Source organism: Antrostomus carolinensis, unplaced genomic scaffold, assembly GCF_000700745.2.
Source record: "Antrostomus carolinensis isolate BGI_N321 unplaced genomic scaffold, ASM70074v2 scaffold2308, whole genome shotgun sequence".
NCBI lineage: Eukaryota > Metazoa > Chordata > Aves > Caprimulgiformes > Caprimulgidae > Antrostomus > Antrostomus carolinensis.
This window is the reverse complement of record NW_010332087.1, coordinates 89,580-112,345: the sequence shown is the minus strand read 5'-3', so window position 1 is coordinate 112,345 and position 22,766 is coordinate 89,580. Positions and strand designations below refer to the sequence as shown.

The 22,766-nt window shown below is 41.4% G+C and overlaps 1 protein-coding gene across 3 annotated transcripts in view; it reads right to left on the bottom strand.

Annotated features, from left to right (window-relative positions):
• The window catches only part of LOC104529146 (tyrosine-protein kinase Fyn), a 79,107-nt gene that overhangs the window by 27,660 nt on the left and 28,681 nt on the right, over window positions 1-22,766 (bottom strand). For 2 of the 3 annotated variants that reach the window (XM_010173357.2, XM_010173359.2), the window contains exons 1-5: window positions 11,603-11,849; window positions 10,938-11,034; window positions 7,366-7,464; window positions 6,157-6,260; window positions 1,418-1,567 (exon numbers count right to left, since the gene is read on the bottom strand). In XM_010173357.2, coding sequence (XP_010171659.1) covers window positions 1,418-1,567; window positions 6,157-6,260; window positions 7,366-7,464; window positions 10,938-11,034; window positions 11,603-11,849 — 697 coding nt within the window. Of the gene's footprint in view, window positions 1-1,417; window positions 1,568-6,156; window positions 6,261-7,365; window positions 7,465-10,937; window positions 11,035-11,602; window positions 11,861-22,766 lie in introns of those variants that run through there. The other variant, XM_010173358.2, reaches the window with a different exon arrangement.

Here is a 22,766-nt window from a genome sequence, read left to right as displayed (position 1 = left end):
AGGCATTGTGCTAATCTACTTCCCACAATCCAGAGTGCAGAACAGGTGGTTAGAGGAACGTTTTATGTTTGGAGTCAGCTGGGGCTGGCATGGAATGAGGGCTCCTGTGTTCACCTGGGTGTGGGAGACTGCAGGTGAAACCTCTGGAGTGTGGGTCTGTACCACGTCCTCCTGAGCTACCCTACCTGAATCCTACTGATGACACCTCTGTGTTGCACAGAAATGGTTGTTTCCAGATCTATTTATTTCTGTATCTGTGCATGGAAAATACAGGACCCAAAGAATTTGACCGCAGAAAACTAAAAGTTTACATGTACCCATCGGTATAGTAGGGGTGAAAATTATTTTCCTTAGACGTGAGCTTTTATACATTATTTAGCTTAGCTTAATGTAGAGTCACCAGAAACTAGAAATTCTCCCAGGCAGCATACACCCATCAGAAATTGGGTGGAGAAGACAGCCAGATGTCTAGTATGAATAGCATAAGAATACAGCAGACAGAATACAAAGAATACAGAAAAAACACCCCACAGAGAAGTTCATTTCCCAAGTAAAAATTATGAAAAGTTTTTGAGCAGTGAGCATTTGGGGTCATTTGTTAATATTATGAAAAGCTGATGTAAGTAAAAAATAAAAAGCAAAATAATTTAAAATACAAACTTCTGCTTTAAAAATTACCATGTTGAGAAGCATGTCAGTCTTCTATGTAAGAACCGGTGGACCTACCCAAAGGTTTAGGGAGCTTTAAAATTATGTCTATTGTATACCAATTGGCTGTGACAGCAGGATGCACACTTGGGTTGAATACTGCATGCCACATTTTAATCACAGGAATTAAAAAAAAAAGAGCTCGGTGGGTAGACATGAACAGTGAATATAAAGAAACACCCACCTTGTCCTATTTATTTTTAAAATTAGACTGATTATAATTTAAATGTTAATACTCTTTGCACATTGAACACAAATCCAAAGGGAAAATTTGAGTCAGGTAATATATGCAGACCTTTTGGTCAATGCTTTAGGTGACTGAATTCCACAATACAATTCCCTATTTGCTTTATTAGCAATGCTGTACTGCAAAATGGTGCATATCAGCACTCACTTATGCACAGGGAATTCATGCTTTGAGATGTGCAAGTTAAATTCAGTAATTCTGTTTGCTTAGAAGAGGGAGAGCAGGCAAAACCTTTACTTCAGTGGAGTGCTAGCTTTTAAAAGCTCTGCTGCTGTATGCTGTGAACAGCACTCAGAAGCCATTTGTAACTGTAATGGGAATGGGATAAAGGAAGATACATTACAACAAGCAAGAGATGTAGCTCAAATGACTCTTTAGGGTATCTTACGCATATGTCAGCTCAGCAGCAAACACTTTTGTTTTAAAATACTTCAGTGTGCTATGTATTATCTGAAAAATTACCTGAATAATGCTGAACCAGCTGCTGAAGAGTTTCAAATTGTGCCCGAGTTGTGATATAATATCCACCATTGTCAAGTTTACGGATCTTATAATGTTTGACATGATCTCCTTTCATATCATCCCAGTCTCGAATAGACAGGGAATAGGCACCTGTTCCAAGCAAAGAAGAAATAAAAAATTGTAAGTAGCTTTTAGACACACAGATTTTGGTTTGCTGGTCAGTTGTTATAAAGTGAAACAGAAATTGCTTCTAAAAAAATGCTTAATGTACCTTGAAAAAGAAAAGTGAATCTAACACAACGAAGTAAGTATCACAGAAATCTTACGATGTTAGCACCACGTCCCTTTCACACTTTTCTAGAAAGAAATCAGCAGGACTTCTGTGTAAATGAAAACTCACATTTTAACATTTACTGCTTCAGGTTGTTACATTGACTTTTCCTATTCTAAGTGTCAGGTTTCACCGCAAATACTATACTTCAGGTAAATGCCAAGTGGGCAGTAAATATCCAGATTTTCATAGGAAGCACTGGAGATAATGACTTTATACATGTGTAGCGTTGTTACTCAGATGGATCCCAAACTTTGTATGTCACAGTCTTTGGAAGGCGGCACTACATCAAGACTGTGCACCAGGAGATCTGCAAGAACTGCATGTTTCACTTTCCAAATCAATGCTGGAGCTTTAGAGCTTACTGGTGGGATTCAGATGCCCACACACGGGGGTTAAGTGTCATGTGAGATGCTGCAGGACATCCTGCTTTGCAGTTTTCCCACAGGCTGTCATGTTTATCCAATCTATGTGGATGTCTTGCAGACATTTCAAATGGCTCTGGATGCTCACGGTCAGGCAAAGGAACTCCAGTTGAGGGGCTGGATTTTGTTTTAGGTGTGGGCTATGCGCTTGATTTAGGTGCCCACACGTAAGCTTCTGGTGCTATTAGAGCAGCTGAATCCCAAGCCTAGTTTCCATGAGTGTTATCGCACTGCAGATATTGATGGTGTAATGCAGGTTTGAGCACTAGTTGCCTGCAGTCATGGGCAGTTGAACTGAAGCCCAGCTTCCTGTGGACTGTAAAGGAAGCCTGGCCACCTACATGGGGACCTGCACATTCAGGTCTCTTAATTTGAAGTACAGTCCTGTTCTACATACAGTGACATCCAGATGTTGGTTCTCTACAGTGTCAAAAGCAAAGCCACATATTACAGCACAATGCAGTTTCTAAGCAAAAGCACGGTCATTTCAAAGCCAGTGGAGAAGACAAGTCTTCACTCATGGCTCAAATGAATATTGTGTTTACTCAAAGGTAATTCAGACATTAAAAGGAAAAAAAAAATGGAGGTAAGCAGCTGCAAGAGATCTCAGGAAGGTCCTTCTTCTGGAGCCTGGGCTGCTTTCACTGGTAACTGTGTCAGCTAAGGGCAGGAAAGGAAAACCACCAGCAGACAATTTTGGACAACGTGAAAGGTGAAGTGATTTCCTACAGGTCTGATAGCAAACAGCACCGACTGCTGCTTCTCCCAAGTCAGGGTGCTTTTCAACACACCTGGCAGGTTCACATCCTCCAGAACCACCTCCAGCTATGTGAAATGATTTAAAGAACCCCCCATGGTTAGGTGGTTGAGATTCCTGGTGTACAATGTCTTTCCTGGATGTCTCCCCAGGAAGAAGTTTCCCTGACAACATTAACCTGCAACAGGTCGCGCTGGCGGGTGGCTCACTGCCGAGGGAGCTGCAGAGAAACAAATGTCTCCACCCTGACTCCAAGGACTTCTCAAATTCCCTGTTGTTTGTCCTTTAAATAGGAGGAAAAGAGCCAGCACTTACACAGACGATTTTGGTTTATGCGAATGGAAGACACCCCGAGAGGAGTGACAGGGTTTTTATTTCTAAGTGTAGAAAAATACTGTTTGTTTAGCATATTTTTCTGAGGAGGTTCTCCCACTGAGTAAGTACATCGCTCTCAGCTAGGAGTTCAAAGCTTTTTGAGGATTTGCAAGCACATGTTGTGCATGCTTTGTACCACCACTCTGGGTTGTATGCTGTCAGCCTACTTTCAAAATTTTCCAGGCAGTGTTCTCCACCTCCACATTTGTGAGTTTTGATCCACTGGCAGCAGCTGTATTTTCTTTAGTCACGCTCCCTGCCTATCTGGTCACTATTTTAGATTCTTTAGGAAAATGTAAACACTCTGTGGCTCCAGGTCTGCAATCAGAGCTGCGTGGGTGGCCCTCTGTGGACCCCCACTGACCTCGGATCAAGTTGCAGGACTGGAGCTTTAGTTCAAATCTGGACAAAAACAAGAATCAAGATGGATTTCATTATCCATTTATTTAGGCTGTTGGTTATTTATACTATTCATTATTATCTGATGATAAATTAAAATATAAGAGGTAGATATACGTAATAACAATTGGGATAGAAATACGACATTACAATATATCACACTAATGAATTTTTTAAAAAAACAGACCTAAAACCAGACAACCTAGGAGGGTGGAGATTGAAACCAGGTGAAGGATTATACAGACAAGAGCTGATGAAGCACCTGGGTAGTCGGGCATTGAAAAAATGAAAAGCGAGCTCCATATGATTTATTTTGGAAGTAAGAAGAGAAGGCAACCATGATCAAGGGAGGTTAAATTCATGCTTAAGTCATCCATGATGATTCTTTTAACATGATCCTGATTAATGTTATTATTGTTATTTAAAGCAGAAGGGACAATTCTAGGTCACAAAACAATTCCTGCCTCAAGCCCAAGATGACTAGCTGGAGCAAGGCATTTTGAGAAAACTTATGGGAGAATGCACCATTTGAGCCTTCCCAGCTGACTTTTTTCTCACTCATGAACAACAAGCTCTCTCTGTTTTATTCTAACAACATGTTGAAACACCACAAAGATGAGAAGGAAAATAAGCATTTTTGACAAAAAACATGCATGTTTGTTTTTTTCCAATGGCTTTGATACAAACTTAGCTTGATCTAGAAAGCTTTAAATTCAAATGCACAGGAATTAAGCTTGTTGCTGTAAGTCCATCAATGATGGATTATTCCATTCTCCCCAATGCTTTTGTGTCTCACCAGGAGGTCTAGAAAAAAGCCCTGACTTAGCTAAGTAAACAGCGCTGCAAAACATATCCCCTATCACTGTAAAGAAGCCAGACTAAACTGATAATGTGGTTGAGAGAAACAGTGTTGTGTCTGCTTTGAGGATCCATGCCTGCCTGTATGAGTGAGTTTTTAAACTCAGCCCAGAGTGGAATGAAGTCCTGCTCCTCACACATATCACAACAACTGTTGGTGAAAACGAACAGGTGGAGGCTATTTGCAGAAAAAGAGCAAGTTAGATCCTGTCTTGCTCCTGGTAAGAATGCCTCACTGCTACATAAGGTATGGTGAAGCTGTGGAGTGATAAGATGGGAAATTAGCGGTCTGAAACAACAGTGTGCTTGTTCAGGTTTTGCATCAGAAACAGTCTTCAGACTTACGGGCAGCGAAAGAAGAATCCAGTGACTGCAAGAGTCAAAAATGTAAAACTTATAATTTTAGATGACAGAATGTAGCATCTGAAGATAGGTCTTGCAGAGAGCAGTGGGAAGCAGCTCTTCTCTTCTTTAAGCCCCTTTACCAGCCATGATTCCAACCACTTTGCTCGCTAACTCTAGCTGACAGGGTGTGCTCTGATCAAAGCACTGACAAGTCAGTGCTTTAATTACATGAACCATCATTAGACTTCAGTACTTACATGGAATTAATCCTAGTGACTTATGCTTCCCACAGCTATTGTTTTGGATTGCTGGTTAACTGAGAAATGGATAGGTTTGTTTTCACTTAGTTGCAGGTTTCCTCCTCAACAGTTATATGATCTAGAGAGATCTTTTCATACACATGGCACTTTGAAGAAGATGTTGACAGGCCTCATGAACAAAATGTAAAAGCAAAGATAGCACCCACGAAAAAAACTGGAACACATCCAATATTTTTAGAGGGAAGGAGGAGAATACATCCTTCCACTTGACTTCAACAGAATGGATACAGTTGAATAATTTATGAATATATTAATTAGAAATACTTTCAAGTCTTTTCACTGTTAATCTATGAATTTAAAGCTGCTACATCTTCCTCCCCCCGCCCCCAAGGATCCAGTATTTCAAAGGAGAAAGGCCAAAAAAATACCCTACTCTTCCCAAAACAATAACCAGTACCTCCCTCACCCCAAAAATCTTATCTTACATCTTCCAGGCAAGAAGGTTCAAATATTCTGCTTGTTCTGAAGTAAGCAGTAATTTTCACCAAACCAAACTGGAGATTCCCAGCATCTGTTGACAGTAAGCTAGCTGGCTGTGCCTGGATCTGAGTACGGACACCAGGAGGTCTGCCTCCCGTAGCCCCATAGCTGCTGTTCTGAGGGGGCACTCTCCACTCAACTCCATTGCAATACTAGTATCCTCAACACAGGCATTGTGAGAGACAGTGTGATATTCAGTGTGACAGCAGAGCAGAGCGTCCTGCCTGTGTATGACTTGCACCGCAGATACCATGGGTTGAGCATGGCATGGGTTGCACTTGGGTTGTTCTCAGCTTTGAACACTCACTCTAAGGAGTGGGATGTCCAGACATCCAGTTCCCTGGCACACATACATAGGGGATGACATTTGTCTCTACCTTCATACCACTTCACACAATTTTTCTCATATATCTTCTTATTCATAGTCAGAATAACTCTGACCAGCTTACCTTTGGTAGTTTCGCTTTCCCGGATCAGGAAGGTACCTCTGGGGTTTCCAAATGACAACAGCTGCCTCTCAGCATCTTTTCGGCCAAGCTTGCCAAAGTACCACCTTAGGGAAACAGCAGAAATAGTAAGACAAGGGCTACACAGGATTACTAGGTAGAGACACAGCGCTCAGACATGGAGGATTATTTGAGGAAACTATGGTTACTCAAGTATATTCAAGCATTTTTGTCATGCTGTGTCTCTTTTATTGTGGTGGGAAGGTAATGTCACAAATTGTGTAGTAGATGTTGTATATGTTGTTCAGTAGCACTTTGCGTTAGGCCTATAATCAGTAGATACTGAGAATGCTTATTTGGTATCTTACAACAAAGGCCAGACTTGGACAAACAGAGGGCAAGACTTGGCAGGGGGAAGGAATAGACAAGGAAAAGGGCAAAAAATGTTTTACTGCTGAAGATCAGTATTTTTACAGATGTTGCTATAAACTATGTATTTGACTTACACAGCAATGTATTAGTACTCAGTATTTTTGTTGCAGCACAGCTATAAAACCTCAGTAGAAGGACCAGATGCAACCACTTTACTGTGGTTGTATAAGGCTTTCAGGGTTTCAGTACCTTTTTCTTTTCTGCAGCAATTTTTTTTTTTTTTTGTTTCACCATCAACCAAGTACAACCTGAAGTAGAGACTACAGTAGTACCTGCTCAACTATATCAGCTTCTCTGGTGTGTCTTTTATACTGGAAATAATATGGATACACACAGCACTCCATTTTTCACTTAGATATGTCCTCATTATGCTGCCTGCTGTATGCATTGTAGGCATCCTACCTATTGCTAGGTATTTGTTGATAGGACGTGCCCTCTTTAATAGACAGCTGGCACACTAATTGACTCCCAAATATTTTTACAAGTTGGTTCAGGAAAAGCAAGGGCACCTTTTGCTTAAAGCTTGAAATTAGTTGACACTTGAATAAAGGAAGCAGACCTGTGTTCCTTTAGGTTTTCTTCCTTTGTCTTGACATTGAAAAAGCACTGAGCTTGTGCTTCTTTTTTTACTAATTACCTAATTATTTATCAGTGCAGTTAAGAACTGAAATAAAAATAATGTAAGTCATTTGAAAAATCACTGCAATCAATCAAAACCAACTCCTCAAACCTTCTTCAAATACAGCACTAATGGGTCTTTACAACGAAAAGAAAACATACTCCTCTGCTTGGATGGAATCGACTGGAGCCACATAATTACTGGGAATGTAACCAGTTTCTCCTGTTGTCAAGGACCGGGCCTCCCACCAGTCTCCTTCCCTGCAGAAAGAGAGGTGAGGAGGAGAAGTGAGAGCAAGACACAGCTGTAAAGACAATGATCTGACTTTCCTAACAGCACCTGCAGCTGCGCGGTGTAAGAAGCTACAGCAACTCATCTCTGCCACTGGCATGCTTCTGAGAGAGCTGTTTCCAACTAAACCCAAATAATATACGTATTCCTTTACACCTATTATTATTTCAGTGCTCATGAGTAATATAGCCTCCCAAACGTAGCATAATGGCATAAACAGGCATAACAACTCAGTGAAATCGGGTTTGATGAGGGCTGGATTTGGACTAGAATATTGCAAACTGTCTCCATAGTAATTATTCTAATACAGACTTGTGAGAGAGCTTATAGAAAAACTGCCAAACTGAACACTGTCATTTCCACTGCTAATTTTAAACTTCTATGGGGATAATTAATCTGAAACCCAAAGGCATCAAAAAGCCATCTATTAACACTGAGTTTTAGATGGCCCTTAAGGATCACACTTCATTGTCTAGGTTCCCTCTCCTGGCCACCTAGAAGAGGTATCTGAAGTAGCTGCATTTTCATATACCAAAACTCCATTCTTCTACAACATTTAAATATGAAGGGGTCCATGCAGGACCATCTCATGGCAGTGTTCCACAGGCTTAGCATCAATTTTTGTCTTACACTGGTGTGAACAAGTGGGACATGGTACTTCACTTCAGACAACGCGTGTTGCTGTAGAATGTGCAGCTTTAAGAGAGGTTTTATTTCTTAGCTTTTTACAGGATGCAATGATTTGGGATTTAGCAATTTGTATTTCATTCTTGGCACCAGATTCACTGATGTTTAACTCCTACTGCTAGTAAGAAGCCTTCTCTTTCTATTTCTGGACTACTTAAAAACTAATTCTCGGTTCCCCTCTCCATAAAACAGAGATTTGTTCACTAAATAGAACACTATTATCAAACGTGGCCAGAGAATTCAGTCACTTTTGTAAGCAAGCAGTTACAGAAAATACATTGTCTGAGCTATTACTGGCAGAAAAGGTTGTGTTAAGGTGAGATCTTACTTTGAATTTTCAACTCCACTTTCTTTAAAAGTTCGAAGAAGTATAAACTCTATGGAAAAAAACTAGAAAATAGTTTTTAGAAAATAGAAAAATACTCATTAGTCAAAAAGGAGACGTTTATAATTTTACAGTTCAAAAAAGTGAAGAACAAGTAGGTTTTCTAGAGGCTGGCAGCTGACACTACTTTAATATACCTTGTGTGCATTAGTATGTCAGGCAAATGGCCCTATCTGTTTGCATCCCTAATTTTACCAGGAGAACTGCTAACTCTTCCCCCATATGTTGCTGTAGAATATTTCTGAGAGGTGATGCCATGCTGTGGTTGATAAATTGTACCATTACATTTCTTCTCCTTACTGTACAGAGAGACCACTAGATGGAGGTATTTTATCATACCTAGGGAAGAAAAAAGCAGTCCTGTAGAAGATCACAGCATCAGGAACAACACCCTCTGCTTCGACAGAGAAGCTCAAATCTCTCAAAGCATTTCCAGAAAGGAGGAGGAATGCAGACTTTTGTCACAGCCCTTAATTTTGGACACCCAACTGAGGTAGGAGGAGGCTAGTCAATGGGGGATGTGCGGGGAGTGCCGGTGGGGATGCAGAGGGTGGCTGAGTGTTTCTGAGCCCTGAAGTCAGGCTTTTTGGCTCTGCTCTGACCCGCTCCTGCAGGTACCTCTTTCCCCCAGGCTGCCTTAGGATAATCTCTGTATGCCGTTTCAGGTATTGCTGTCCTGAACTTTTAATCCAAAGCACAAATCAAATTTCATTTGTTGAGAGCTAAAAAAAAAATCCAAACCCCTCTAAAAATTCCAGGCAAACTATTTTTGTGCACATATACATGCTTTCTGGTTGCAAGCAGCATTGTCAGACTCGTAAAAAAATGGGTTTCTTTCATATAATTTCTGATGTAAGTGAAGAGAGGAAGCATTCTCACAGAAAAGTCGTTTTCTGGAGATTCCCAGTACTCCAGGAATGTGGTTTGGTCTGTGTTTGTAAGCAGACAGAACTGACTATGATGGGAACTGAGCTTCTATAATCCTATAAGAAAATCAGTGGATGCCTTTTTTATTTTTATTTTTTTTTTTTAAGAAAACCATCCCCCAGGTAGTAATTACCTGCATCAAAATGCAGGTACTGCAACCGTTCACATGTGGGGGATCTCTCTGTCCCACAGATTCCAAGTATGAATGCTCCACACGCCCTGGTGAGCACCCCATGATTTCATCAACTGGTGCGTGTGAAGAATTTATAATGCATGGAATTCCTTCTTGTTTCACATTATGGCACAGTTTGTGCAAGGTTAGGAAAGCAGCAGGCAATATGAACAAAAATTGATAATAGGTTAAAAAAGGGGTTTTTTTCTAAGTGCTAATTTAGAAGTAGAGAGGTTTTTAAACTGCTGCTCCCTCTACAAGTCCTAACTGAAGTTTCTGTGCTTTCATCTACATCAAAGCTCTTCAGCTTCATGGCTTCATGAAATATTCCACAGAATTACTTGATTTTTTTTTTTTTTTTAACTTTACTGCACATTGAGCCAAATCCAACCCTGGAGTTGTTCTATTAAAATTAACAAGAGTTGCACTAGGTATGAATTTGCCTCATTGTCACATAGTGTAAGGAAAAAAGATGACAGTAATATCACAAAGCCTCTAGAAAATGACATACTTGGTTGTTAACCCATTTTACCTCTACATGATAGCAATACTGAACATAACACAGAGCCTTCAACTTTATGTTCTTAGCCAAGAATTACGAGGTGTTCAGATATAGGTCAGTAGCACAGTAAGTTTTAGATGTTATTTTTAAATTGCTAGGGGATTTTTTTTCTATGGGAAGTTAATAAAATTAATTTTAAGTTGATGATTTCCAGGATGGAAGTGTGATTTTCATGCCAAATGCAACTGTACAATGGTGCATTCTCACTTAACAGAACTTCCTAGAATGTTCTGACTGCATCATCTACCTTTAAAAGGAAAAAAAAATGCTTTTAAACTTGGCATGCAAGTCTGGGTAATATCTCTTTTGTGAATCAGTTTTTAGCTCATTTCTGTGCAGAGATACTTGCAGCAGATTGCAAAAAGCGTTAGTACGTGCCGTGCAGAACTTCTGCAACTACTGGTAAAGTACAGAGCTGGTACTCTCAGTTGTGAATGTGAGTTTAGTGTGGAATGTAAGCGTTGAATCACACAATCTAACACTTATTTTTGAAGTAAAGCTACATGTGGTTGAGGTGGGGTTTTTTCAATAATAAAGCACTTTGTAAAAGTGCACTAAATGCAAAGCATTAAGTAAGCATAGAGTAAAAGCCCTACATATCTTGAGTATACAGCATTAGATTTTACTAGTGACATAAGCTGACATATATAATTGTCAACATTATAAGTTTAAAAATATTAAGAAGCTTATTTCCAAGCCTAAAACTTACGAGCTGTTAAGTATTTGAAATTTTTCTCCTTTGTGAAAACTTAAGTCATCTTCTGTTCTTGCTTCATAGTCATAAAGCGCCACAAAAAGAGTTACACCTGAAGGAGAAGATAGGCGAGTTACATTCCATACAAAAAACAGGAGGGAAAGGAGCTTCGAGAGATCAGGTGACTAAGCCAAACGTAAGCCACTCCAGTAATTGAGGAGCAAAATAAACTGAAGTCTCCTACTTTTTGGACAACCATGCTAATCCCTGTGATTTTACACAGCCAGTGGGCACGCCACTGCCTTCAGTTTGTAGAGTCATCAGTCCTCGTGGTTTGGTACTCACACACAATGTAGGCTCCCAAGTGGGCAAAGGGGATTTGAAGAGAGGGTTTATACATAGCCGTGCCAAGTATTTCCTGTCAACTACTTAAGCTGGCCGAGACACTTTCCATTCCCTTGCAGGGGGGTAAGGCAGTCAGTCAGCCAAACTGGGCGTGCATACATAATTTCACACCCCCCAAGTGAACTGCAATTTAGCAAAGGTAGGGCTGAAGTCCCAGCTTCAATTTTTTGCACTATTTCCTGAAATAGCTCTTCCCAAAACTAGCATGCCGAAAAAGTCGTGTCCCCGCTGTAGTTATGTGACTAAGAGCACTGAAAGAAGATTTTGAAACTCACCAGTTCCCCCTCTTGTACGCAGCGTCCCTGTATGAGAGGAGGAATTGACTCCACCAAACACGGTCAGTCCTTGGCCTCCTGTGGCATGGAAGTTGTTGTAGTTTGGGATTGAAGTCACACCGAAGTTAGGATAGTGCTGTGGAGTGGGATCTGTCCCATAGCGGTAGCCTGAGCTTTGAGTTAAACTGCCATCCCTCTCGTCGGTCAGTTTTGTTGCTTCTTTATCCTTACATTGCACACAGCCCATTATCTAAAATCCTAGGAGAGGAAGGAAAGGACAGGTGTTCATCCGTTGATGCTCAGCAGAGCTCCCTCAAACCCACAGGTGATGAGGATCAAATTAGGTTTACTGCTTAAAATTTAAGTAGTTTGAAAAAAAACCCCATGACAGTTTGAATATAAACAGCAACACATTGGGAAAAGCTCACACAAAATCTTCCTTGCAGTGTTTTCCCATCAAGGCCTGGGGAAGGAGGTCTTGCCTGATCTTAGGGTAGTGGCAGCCCTCTGTCCAGTCCTGCCAGGTGATGGCTTGCACAGAGGTAGTGAGAGGATGAAATCCCTCTCACTCGCCCTTCGCCAGGAGAGCATGACTGGCAGGCAAAGGCCACAGCCAAAATGTGCAGCTACCCCCAAAAACGCAGAGTGAGGCATTTAGCTCATGGTTCATAGAAACATTAAAGTTGGAAATGACCTCTAACATCATCCAGTCCAAATGTCAACCGAACACCACCTTGCCCACTAAACCATGTCCTGAAGTGCCATGTCTACACATTTTTTGAACACGTCCAAGGATGGTGACTCCACCACTTCCCTGGGCAGCCTGTTCCAATGTAACATCATGTTTGACCTTGCCAACTACACAAGAGCTGACTTAACCTAAAGGCAATACAACTCTTGCCACTGCTGGAGCTCTGTGTGGCACACAGAAAAGCAGACACAACATGCCAATAGTTATCACAGCACAGGAAAGTAGGACGGAGCTCATCAGATGGCACAATGAAAACAAAAAAAACCTGCCTAGACACCTTCCTGTGTAATCTCATCTAGGTGTTCCTGCTCTGGCAGGGGGGTTGGACTAGATGATCTTTTGAGGTCCCTTCCAATCCCCAATATTCTGTGATTCTGTGAAAAGAAGTGCCCTTTTACACAATACTGAACTGAAGTGTAAAATCTGCTGGTAGTGGATGGTCAGGTTGCAAAGGTACGTAATGAGTTAAGAAACTAGAGAAAGTCACAGAGGAATTAGCATATCAAATGCAGAGCATCTCCAAGTCCAGATCCCTGACAGGAGGAAACCATGAGGGTAAGGCTTGGAAAAGTCTGCTCTAAGTTTTTTAATTCTTGTTACCTCCTGTTCAGCACCCTCATGGGGCACTACCAGGGCCTGGGTTAACCTCTCCTAATTTTAGGTGCCTACCTCTCTCTTTAGGTGGAGGGAGACAGAGAGTAATTTGCCACATCTCAGAAGCAGCCCTGAGAGGTTAGTCCTGTTAACCTGGTATTGCTTTTCATCTCTCAGCTCTAACATCTTCTAATCCATGTGCTGGTGTTACTGAACTCTTTCCTATTGACTCAAGCTGAAACTAGACACAAAATCCAAGTTTCTGAAGCCAGGAGTGATGAATCTAGGGAATCAGATACTTATTTGGATGCACCCTTGATCTGAACTACATGGGGAAACTTATACATAACCTGGCACATGAATAACATACTCTAAACACTGGGACAGCAAGAAAAGCAGTGACAGTAGAAAAATCTTTAAAAAATTAGACTTACTAGACATTGTCCAGAATATATAAATAGACAGGGAGAAAATGCAGAGCAGAGAAAAAAAAAGTATAGCGAAGCACATTTTCCCCCTCCATATTTCTTTTCATATTTCAGCCAATATCTGTCATTTAGGGTAAATAAAAAGCCAATCCTTTTTGAAATATCCTCATTTTTCTGAAGCTGCCAGGCTGGCTATTTTGTATGCCTTACCCTAACATCAACACAGGAAATTGGTTTTGACAAACTCATGGGATTCAGAAAAAGCATATTCTTCCACTGCTAATGCTTGAAAAATTATGCAGCAGCTCCCTGCTTGTCTGTGACAGTCCACAGTCTGGATACTTGCTTCTTAAATCTAACTTGCCTAATTAAAAAACCACCTTCTGTTGAAGGGTGTTTTCTACAATTGGAAGATACTTCCAGTTATTCTACAAGCCTGTTCAGAAAAACAACCACCATTTTAAGGTATTTCCCTGAGCCATATTGCCTGCAGTTAGCACAGGTCTACTGTCTCTTACTCTCAGCTTAACCTAAAGGTGCCCTTTTTGCATTTCTCTATTTCCTTCAAGACACCACAAACACTCAGCAGAGGTCCCTCACTAAAACTTGTGTCTTCACACAAATGGAAAGAGATGAGCAGAAATAAGGAGTCCTGCCCCTGCACTTGCTGCAATGGGTGGCATGAGCTGGGATCCCTCAAGAAGCTAAACTGTCAACAGGCTGCGGGAACAGGTTTGCAGCAGCCAGCAGCCTGGAGGCTGCAGAACACGCTGCTGCTGCTGCAGCCACACCAACCTCCAGCCTCTGCTCGCCCTGGTAGCTGGGTTGGTGCTGGAGGTGCAGGGTATTGTGCTGGGGCTCAAGGTTGTCCAGTCCCTGGATCAGCAGTGACTCCAGCCCACAAGGACTGCGTGGGTGCAGAGGTGCCCTGGCCAGCTTTGCATCAGCTGTGAAATACTGCTTGTGCAGATCTCTCTGCTGCTTTTACCTATTTCAACAGCAGACCAAGATTTTATTTCATTTCCATTAGGAAAGGCAGCATTTCTCAAATGTGTGAGTTATGGGTCACACAGCTTTTACCTGTTTCCAATGTCTGGCTATAGAGCCCCTCTGTTTGGAGATGTTCCTCAGGGGTGAGGTCTTCCCAGCTCCTCTCAGAGCCAAGGAGCCCCATGGGCAATACCAGGGAGTGAAGGAGGACCACAGGGAGGGTGAGGGCCCTGTGGGGTGATGGCTTATCTCACTGCTATCAGGATGGGCAGAGGGACGAGTCTGGGACTTGCTGCTTGGACCCTGCTATGGCTCTGTGAAAGCCTGCCTTCAGTGTGCAGAGAGGAAAATACGGGCAGCGAGCAAAGACTGTTTGCGGTGATGCTGCGAGGGAAATCCCAGCTAGGGGGAATGGGCAGAGAGAGACACCGACCCTCCGTACAGGGAGGAGTGAGCCATTACAGTAGAATGGTTAAAAAAAGGTGTAAGTGCTGGAACATACATTTACTCACTTCAAAACAGTTAAGTGATATGCAGGCTTTGCTATTTAAAGAAGAATCTCAGCAGCCTTTTTGCTGGCCTGCAACCTTACCTCCTTGTGAAACTATCGCCTCCTCCCTTTCCCTTCCCAGCTCTGTTTCTCTGCTTATTTTTTCCCAAGTATTTTTGTAGGAAAAAGCAGAAAAGAAAATGAAAGAATGAAAGAACAAAAGAGATGGAAATAATGAAATCTGGGAGAACGGTGGCGGGGAAAGGGGTTTTCTTATTGCTTATTCACAAACTCTCAGCTGAGCCGGGAAAAAACCAAAAAACCTCCACTGAAATCTGTGAAGATTTCCATACCAAGTTACAAGTACTGACAAGACAGCACTACACACTTCATTTACACATGACCAGGAGGAAAACTGATGAGGAAAAAGTTAAAACTACAAATCAGCCACAAAAATAAAATTGTTCAAAATACTAATTCTTAAAAAAAAACCCACCCCAAAACCAGGAGATGGCATACATATGTCCTGGGATTTTCAGAAAAACAGTGGTTTGGGGTTTTATTTTTACTAAGAATGATATGGATAGAAAACCAGAGAATTGTCAGTTTCTTGATTTTTGTTTGGTTTTTGCTCCCTTTATCTTTTTGCTGGCAGTGGCAGTGCAGAGGATAATTTGATGCAAAGTGAATGACTGACAAAAAGGGCTTTTTCTTTCACTTGCCCTTTCCCACTTTGTCACAGTCTAGACAATCCAAATATAAAGACTGCTTGCTTGTAGCCTCTTGTACAATGTGACAGAGGGTGTTGCATGCATGCATCTTTTCAAGCCAAGTCCCTGAAAGTTGTCTGTTCCTGGCTCAAAGAAACCAGCATCATGGGGAGTTGGCTAAATGTGAGAGAATACATGTGTGCGTGTACACGCTTAGAGTGATTTCAGCTAACTCAGGGGTTTCATAGACAGTAAATATAACCTCCATTCAGCATCAGTCTTTGTGTCAATGAATGGATTCCAAAAACTAATCTCCTTCAGTATCACAGAGCAGGCTTTTAATATCTGAAAGTCTCATCTCCCTGCATGTCAGCATTTGGAGCTGTGGAAGGCCGGAGTTATTCAGCCAGCTCTGAGATCACCAAACAAAATCTGGAGCTGTTTTACACTAAATTCTCTAGAGACGAGCACACAACATTGTTCATCCAACATGCTGCTCAACTTACAGTAAAGGAACCAGATTTTATTCCATTTCCATTAGGAAAGGCAACATTTCTCAGATGTGTGAGTTATGGTTCATGCAACACTGTCATGATTTGACACTGGTATTGTTACAAGGTATGTAACTAGCCTAATTAAAATGAACTTTTCTAATGCAAGCAAGTTGAACTTATTTGTTTTAAAGTTATGTTTTTATGGGCAATATAAAACATGTGTTTTTATGAAAACATAAAATATTTACATGGTTTTTGAGACTTCTTTAGAGACAAATGAAAATAACCATTATGTTATTTGTCTCCTTTCTTGCCCTTGTTATATTTCTTGGATTCCAACATTTTCATTGCAAGCAATCCAACATCAGCCTAACCAGAATAGTAGTTTCCTCCCACAGAGTGGAAACATTATTCAACAATGATATAAAATTAATTATATCATTCTTAATTATTTATATAATCATAGCACCTTAATTACTTTCAGTTAGGAACCAGATGAAGGCTAAGGAGATGTTATTAACACTATTATTACTATCATAAATCACCCTCCTTCAGTTTTTCTAGCGGATTGTTTGTTCTAAATACAAAATGGAAGTTGAGACTGAAGCCCTTGCCAAAGCCAGACATCCACTCCGTTAACAGAAACAAAAGCAGTCCTCTGTTAGCTAATTGAAGCCTAGGAAAGTCCAGGAGTACCAGGAAAAGTCATTTTTTCATACTTTTATTTTAAAAGTAAAAACTCCAACATGTGACATTTGAAAAGCAAAAAGTATTGATAAGACTTTGCTTAGTCTAGCTTCTGCAGTTGTAAACCATCAGGAAAAGACGGATGGGAGGAAGACTGGTGTAAATTCACTCCTTTAGCACATCAGAAATTTTTCCATAAGATTTTGCAACTTGCAGCTGAAACTCTGAATTACAGCATCTCTTCAAAACCTGCTTTTTTCAGTGTTGTAGAAGGAAGTGGATCCTTAAAAAGTTTGAGGGAGGGGTACAGGGAGATATAGGGACACACCAATCTATTCTGCACCCTCCTATCCATGACATGGCTTCTGTCCTCCAACCCCTTGCCTAGGAAACGAGACGACCACAGGAGAGGCCTCCAACCAGCTGAAGAGACAGGGAGCAGGTTCAGACCCAGCAGGCTACATTCTCCTTCCTCTCCATGGTTTTCTTTAGAATGAAATTTGATGGTATATTTTTAGGACAACTTCCTTCAGTGAAAGACATGAAAGGAAAAGGCTGGATGACTGGCAACTATCAACTGTCTTTTTCGGACCAAATCTTACAAATCTTGTCTGGAAAGCACCAGCGGAAAGCTGAGTTAAGAAACACTTTTGTTAAAAGGGAATCAGAAGAACAAAATCCTTGGCTTTTATTCAGTCTCTGTGGTGAACATGCTTGTTAATCAAACCAAGGGTTGCATCCAGCATGGCTGTGAAAAATACATTCTCTAAGGGATATCTTCTCAGTGTTTTATGTTTTGCTGAAAGCACCACTGAATTATCAGTCTATGACATCAAATAAGCCAAATTTCATGAGCTACAATAGGATTTAATATTCAAAATGCCACATTCTGAGTTACTGTGAAGATGCAAGAAGGACAGAAAAGGCTTTCCAAGAATAATAACTTCAAAAATTCTTAAAACAGACTTTAGTTCTCTGTGGAATGCCTCCTGCAGGCTGGACAGGGGGAATAATCAACACAGAAATTTACCCTGAATTTGAAATGTCTTACTTTCCATGCCACCATTACTAGCTCCCTAGAGAGAAACCGATGGAGTACATATTTCGAAACACAAGCCTGAGATATATTAAAACCCCAAATTTTCAGAAAAGTCTTGCTCACCCACTTTGACTATTACAAGTCATTAGGAGGCATTCCAAGTTGGGCAACAAACAGGCACTATGTAGGTCAGTAATTCTCATGCTGTCTGCTTGCTGACCACTCTTTTACTTACATCTATACTGCATTTTGGATTTCCAGAATTCATTCTGTGACAGTTTCAAGCCAACCCAAATTAAACAGATGGAATTAAACAGCAACACTTGTTGCATTATTTTTGCCTATGTCCATTAACTCTGGGACCTTTTAGAGGACTGCCTTCAAATTTTTTAAGAAACATAAAGCAGGTCAGAAAGATACAAAAAAGGCTTCAAAATAATTAGAACTGTTAGGTGTAATTTGTTATTTCTCAGTCTTGTGGCTGGCAGGTTGAGATATATATATATATATACACACACACACACATACATTTTTATACTAGACATATAATTTTTATACTAATGGCCTGATCTAGAAAGAATAGAATTTTACTGCATTGTGATAGATCTGGTTCATGCTTAAAAGAGGCTGGAGACTGGGGATTTGTGTAGAACGCCTGCAGAGCTACATGTGCACCACACCTGTCATATCGCATTAAAAAACGTAAACCAGAGAAGACGCAGTACTACCACTGGATGTCCTGTGACTACTAAAGTTATGCAAAAAATCTCACAAATGTGGTATTCCTGAATGAAAGGCCAGAAACACTAGGGCAAAACTTCAAGTCAAGGATCAAGATGTATCAGGATCAATGACTGCATTGAAACACCGTTTTCTTGAGTAAAAGAGCACTGAGAAATGCCTGGGCTGCATTCATTTGATTTTTGAAGAGTCCTTTAGTACTTCACCCCTGGACTCTGCTTTAGTGGGCTGAGAAGAAAAATCTCAGCAGTTTAATTGCTTGTTTGTCTGCAGCTGTTGAAAGTCAGGCCAGTGCCCAATGTCAATGGGCATCCGTGGCTGGAGGAGCAGGAAGAGCAGTCTTACATGAACTCCTGCTGCTATACTGCTCTGGCTCAAAACAAATGCCTTTGACAGTGCTGGAGTGCTCTTACTATTGTTTCTCATCGGAATAAAATTGCTTTGGAAGTCTTCTGCAATGGTGTCGGAAGGGATTCAGGAAAATGAGCAGCTCCTGCTGCCAAGAGAAGAGCAGAGCCTGCAAGGAGCTTTGAACTGCCATATTCTGCCCTGCTGTTCCTCCCCATTTACTCAGTGACTGGGGATGCAGTCCTGGAAACGACAGCTTCCTGACACTACCAACAATGTTTAAGTCGTAACACAGCTGCAAGGTATAGCACTGTGCTTGCCTTCCCTCTTTTTCCTCTTTGGGACCTGAACTAAGAGTCAGTTATGAAAAATCAAGATTTGGGCTTCTTCTGGCTCATTTAATTTCAGCCAGCCTCAGAGGCCAGGACCGGTGAAGGGAAGGTGCATGCTGAAGGATTTCATTGAACTACAACCAGACCCTTGGTTTCTGCCAGAGGCTGTGAGCATAGTTGTCCATGGGGCAGGGTGGGTGGCCCCTGAATGCCAGGAAGAAAGAGTGATTAATGTCTTGACAAACAGACCCATAGTCCTCCCGGTGGGGTATGGTCACTCTCTGGCAAGAGATTTGCTACAATCTAGACAATCTATTCATTATCTATATATCTATACAATATATTTATTACGAGCTAGAGAGAAAAAAGGAAGTCAGTGGTCCAGATGGGCAGGAGGGACAATAACCATGTCCATATGTGGTGCTTGTTTGAGGGACAGTTGTGGTGGTGGGACTGGCCAGTAGCTGGCTGGTGAGTGGGTCACTGGCAAAGCCAGGAGAAGATGCATTAGCACAGTGTGGCTGTTGGAGCAGCTGTAATTAAAAGCTCCACAATGCAAGAAAGAAGAGGAGACAAACCCTCCAAACTGCCCACAAAAAAACATGTTACCACACTTTCTGTTTTCTACAGCTTCTTTGCCAGACCAGTCTGTGAATGTTATGGTCTCATCTTTTTCAAAAACCAGCAAATTCTTTTCTACTCTCTGCGATAGACCCCTTTAATGAAAATCAAACCAGAACAAAACATAAGAAGTGATTAAAGTAGAGTCTCACATTGCTTACTTAAAGTAACAGTAATTGAGTTATGTCTCAGGCTTTTATTACTTTAAAAAAAATGTGCCCTAGAAAAATGCAGAGCAGGAAGATCGGTTCTGAGGAGAGATTTTCTTTTTCCACCAACATCCAAACTTCATTTGTAATCTAAAAGAAATAAGTTTATTCATACCTGACTTGAGAAAGAAGGCCTGCAGGTTTTACATTCACACATCGAAGAGCAAGTCAGACTCAAATCTTCACCTAGGATTTTTTTTTCTTTCTTCTTTTTTTCCCTTAAAATGACTTAAAGGAGCTTTGAAATTAACAGCTAAAGGCAGCAGCTACGCACAGTAAACACACTGCTTACTCTACAGTTAAATCCTCCAAAGGATGGGTCTATCCTTGGTTCTGAGTAACACACGAGAACACCATGTAAATTCAATTTCAAGCTACGTTCCTCCTTCATCAGGCCGCTTGTGGTAGCTCTATTCACTAGCAAAGAGAAATGGGTGGATGGTCAGCACAAGCATTTTGAGCTAATGTGCCTAAATTTTAGAGTGCCTTTTCAGTATATAAATTAGAAAACCTGCATCAAGAGAACAACTGCTGCAAATGCCAGAATAATTTTATCTTGGAAAGAGAAGAAGCGAAACAGTGTCCCCCACTGATTTCCTCTTTCTTTTCCCCCGTTAAGAGAACAGAAAGATGATTGCAGGTTGATTCACACTGTTCTGATTTTTTTTCCTTTCCATCCTTATTTTTAGAACATACATGGAATTAATGGGTGCTCATCTGATCTGCAGTATGGGAGCGGCACAGAGCAGAATGCAAAATGTGAATCGGGATGGGCAGGGAAGGAAAGGGAAAGCAAAAAGGAGCAGTATAGAAGTTCTGCCTGTTTGCTTCTTTGGAATATGTAAGAGGCATAGAGAAAGATTTTCTCTGAAAAAGCCCCATTGCTCCCTCCCCACCCTCCTTTGCCTATGCACAAAGGAAACTAACCTCTTCTCCGCCTTGTCTGATTTCTGTTTTGTGACTGAAGAACTTGGAGGATGTGACAGCAAGGAAATGGGAGCAAGCTGAGCCTCAAATCAGGAGATTATTTCCTTTGAGATCATTCCAGACACTGTTCCCTCATGAAGGGGCTGTTGCTTCACCTAGGCTGCTACTACTAATATTTCAGAAGTGTTATTTAAATTCCTTATTTGTCCAGTTACATTGGGGAAAAAAATACCTTCCTTCCTAGACAGAAGCAAAAATTTGCCTGTGGCCAGCTCACAAAGAAGCCCTGTTTTCTCACCATCACTGCAGCTGGCTTCAGCTACAACAGCAAAGATGCTTACAGATAAAGGCCCCAGACAAGGTGGCAACCACATGGTGACAAAGGCCAGTGAGCAAACAGAGTGATGAAGGTACTGACTACATCAGTGACGGGAAGACACAAAAACTCTGCCTACACTTATACACACACAAAAAAAGTGCTACTAGTGAGACCTGTTTTCTCAAACCCAGCTGTGGCCACTGTGGTTTCAGTGTATGATTGCTTAGGTAACAGTACTAGGTCTGGATGGGGTTAAGGTTCTTCATAGCAGCCCAAAACCCGCTGTGCTTTAGATCTGTGACTAAAGCAGTGCTGGTAACACACCCATGTTTTAGCTATTGCTGAGCAGTGCTTGCACACCGTGAAGAGCTCTGTTTCTCAATCTGCCCCCACAGTGAGTAGTGGGAGGGGACACAGCCAGGACAGCTGGCCCCAACTGGCAAAAGGGATATTCCATACCATATGATGTTATGCTTAGCAATAAAATCTGAGTTCTTTGAAAATAGCCATTGCTCAGACACTGGCTGAACATGTCTGCTGGTGGGAGGTGGTGAGTGAGTGCCTTTGCATCACTTGTTTTCTTTTTATTTACTTTGCTTATTAAACTTTTTTATCTCAACCCACGAGTTCTCTTGCTTTTGCCCTTCCAATTCTCTCACCCATCATGCTGGGGGACAGTGAGTGAGGAACTGAGCAGGGGGCTTAGCTGTTGGTCAGGGTCAAAACACCACAGTGAGTAATGAGTAAGTGATGTTCTTGGTCCAGAAAATAACTTTAGAGGCACACAGGTTAAGCCATGTTAACCAAACAGGCAAGAACTGAAATACTGCCTGGAGATGAATTTGTCAGGATTACACATTACCACTATTTTCAGCAGAGATTTTGAAATCTGGAAAACAAGAGACTGGGAGGCTGAGACAGTAGTGAAAAACACGCTGGACAGTGGGACACGGAAGGAGACAGGTCCTAACTTGCATCGCCTTTTACAGAAGGGTGGCTGTATTGATGCTATGCATCAATGTCCTCTGCTGTCCAACCAAAAGGACACTAAGACCAGCGATTCTCACTTCAGTTTTGCCAAGTACCCTACCAACTGCAGTTCCCCATATTCTACAATCCTGTGCCATGGCAGGCTGCATCTGTGCCACCAAGAATGTCTTGCATCCATGTATATGGTTGTAGGACTGACGAGTTTCCATTTTCAGGGATTAATCCCACAGCCTGCCCTATCTTTTAGGTGGTTGCACTGCTTGAAGGAGAACATCACAACCCAGAGGAGAACGAAACAAGAAATAAGGGAGAACACCACATGTGCTTCAAAAGATGGGAGTTGGAGTTTAAAAAAGGGGTGATGGTGAGGAAAACAATGAGGGAAGATGCCTTCTCCTAGCCAGAGAGGATGGAGCTTAAAAAGGGATCAGATGCCAGCTAAGGGCCATGAAAAATAGATTCTGCTGGGTTAATGAACATTTTCCAAAGGAAGT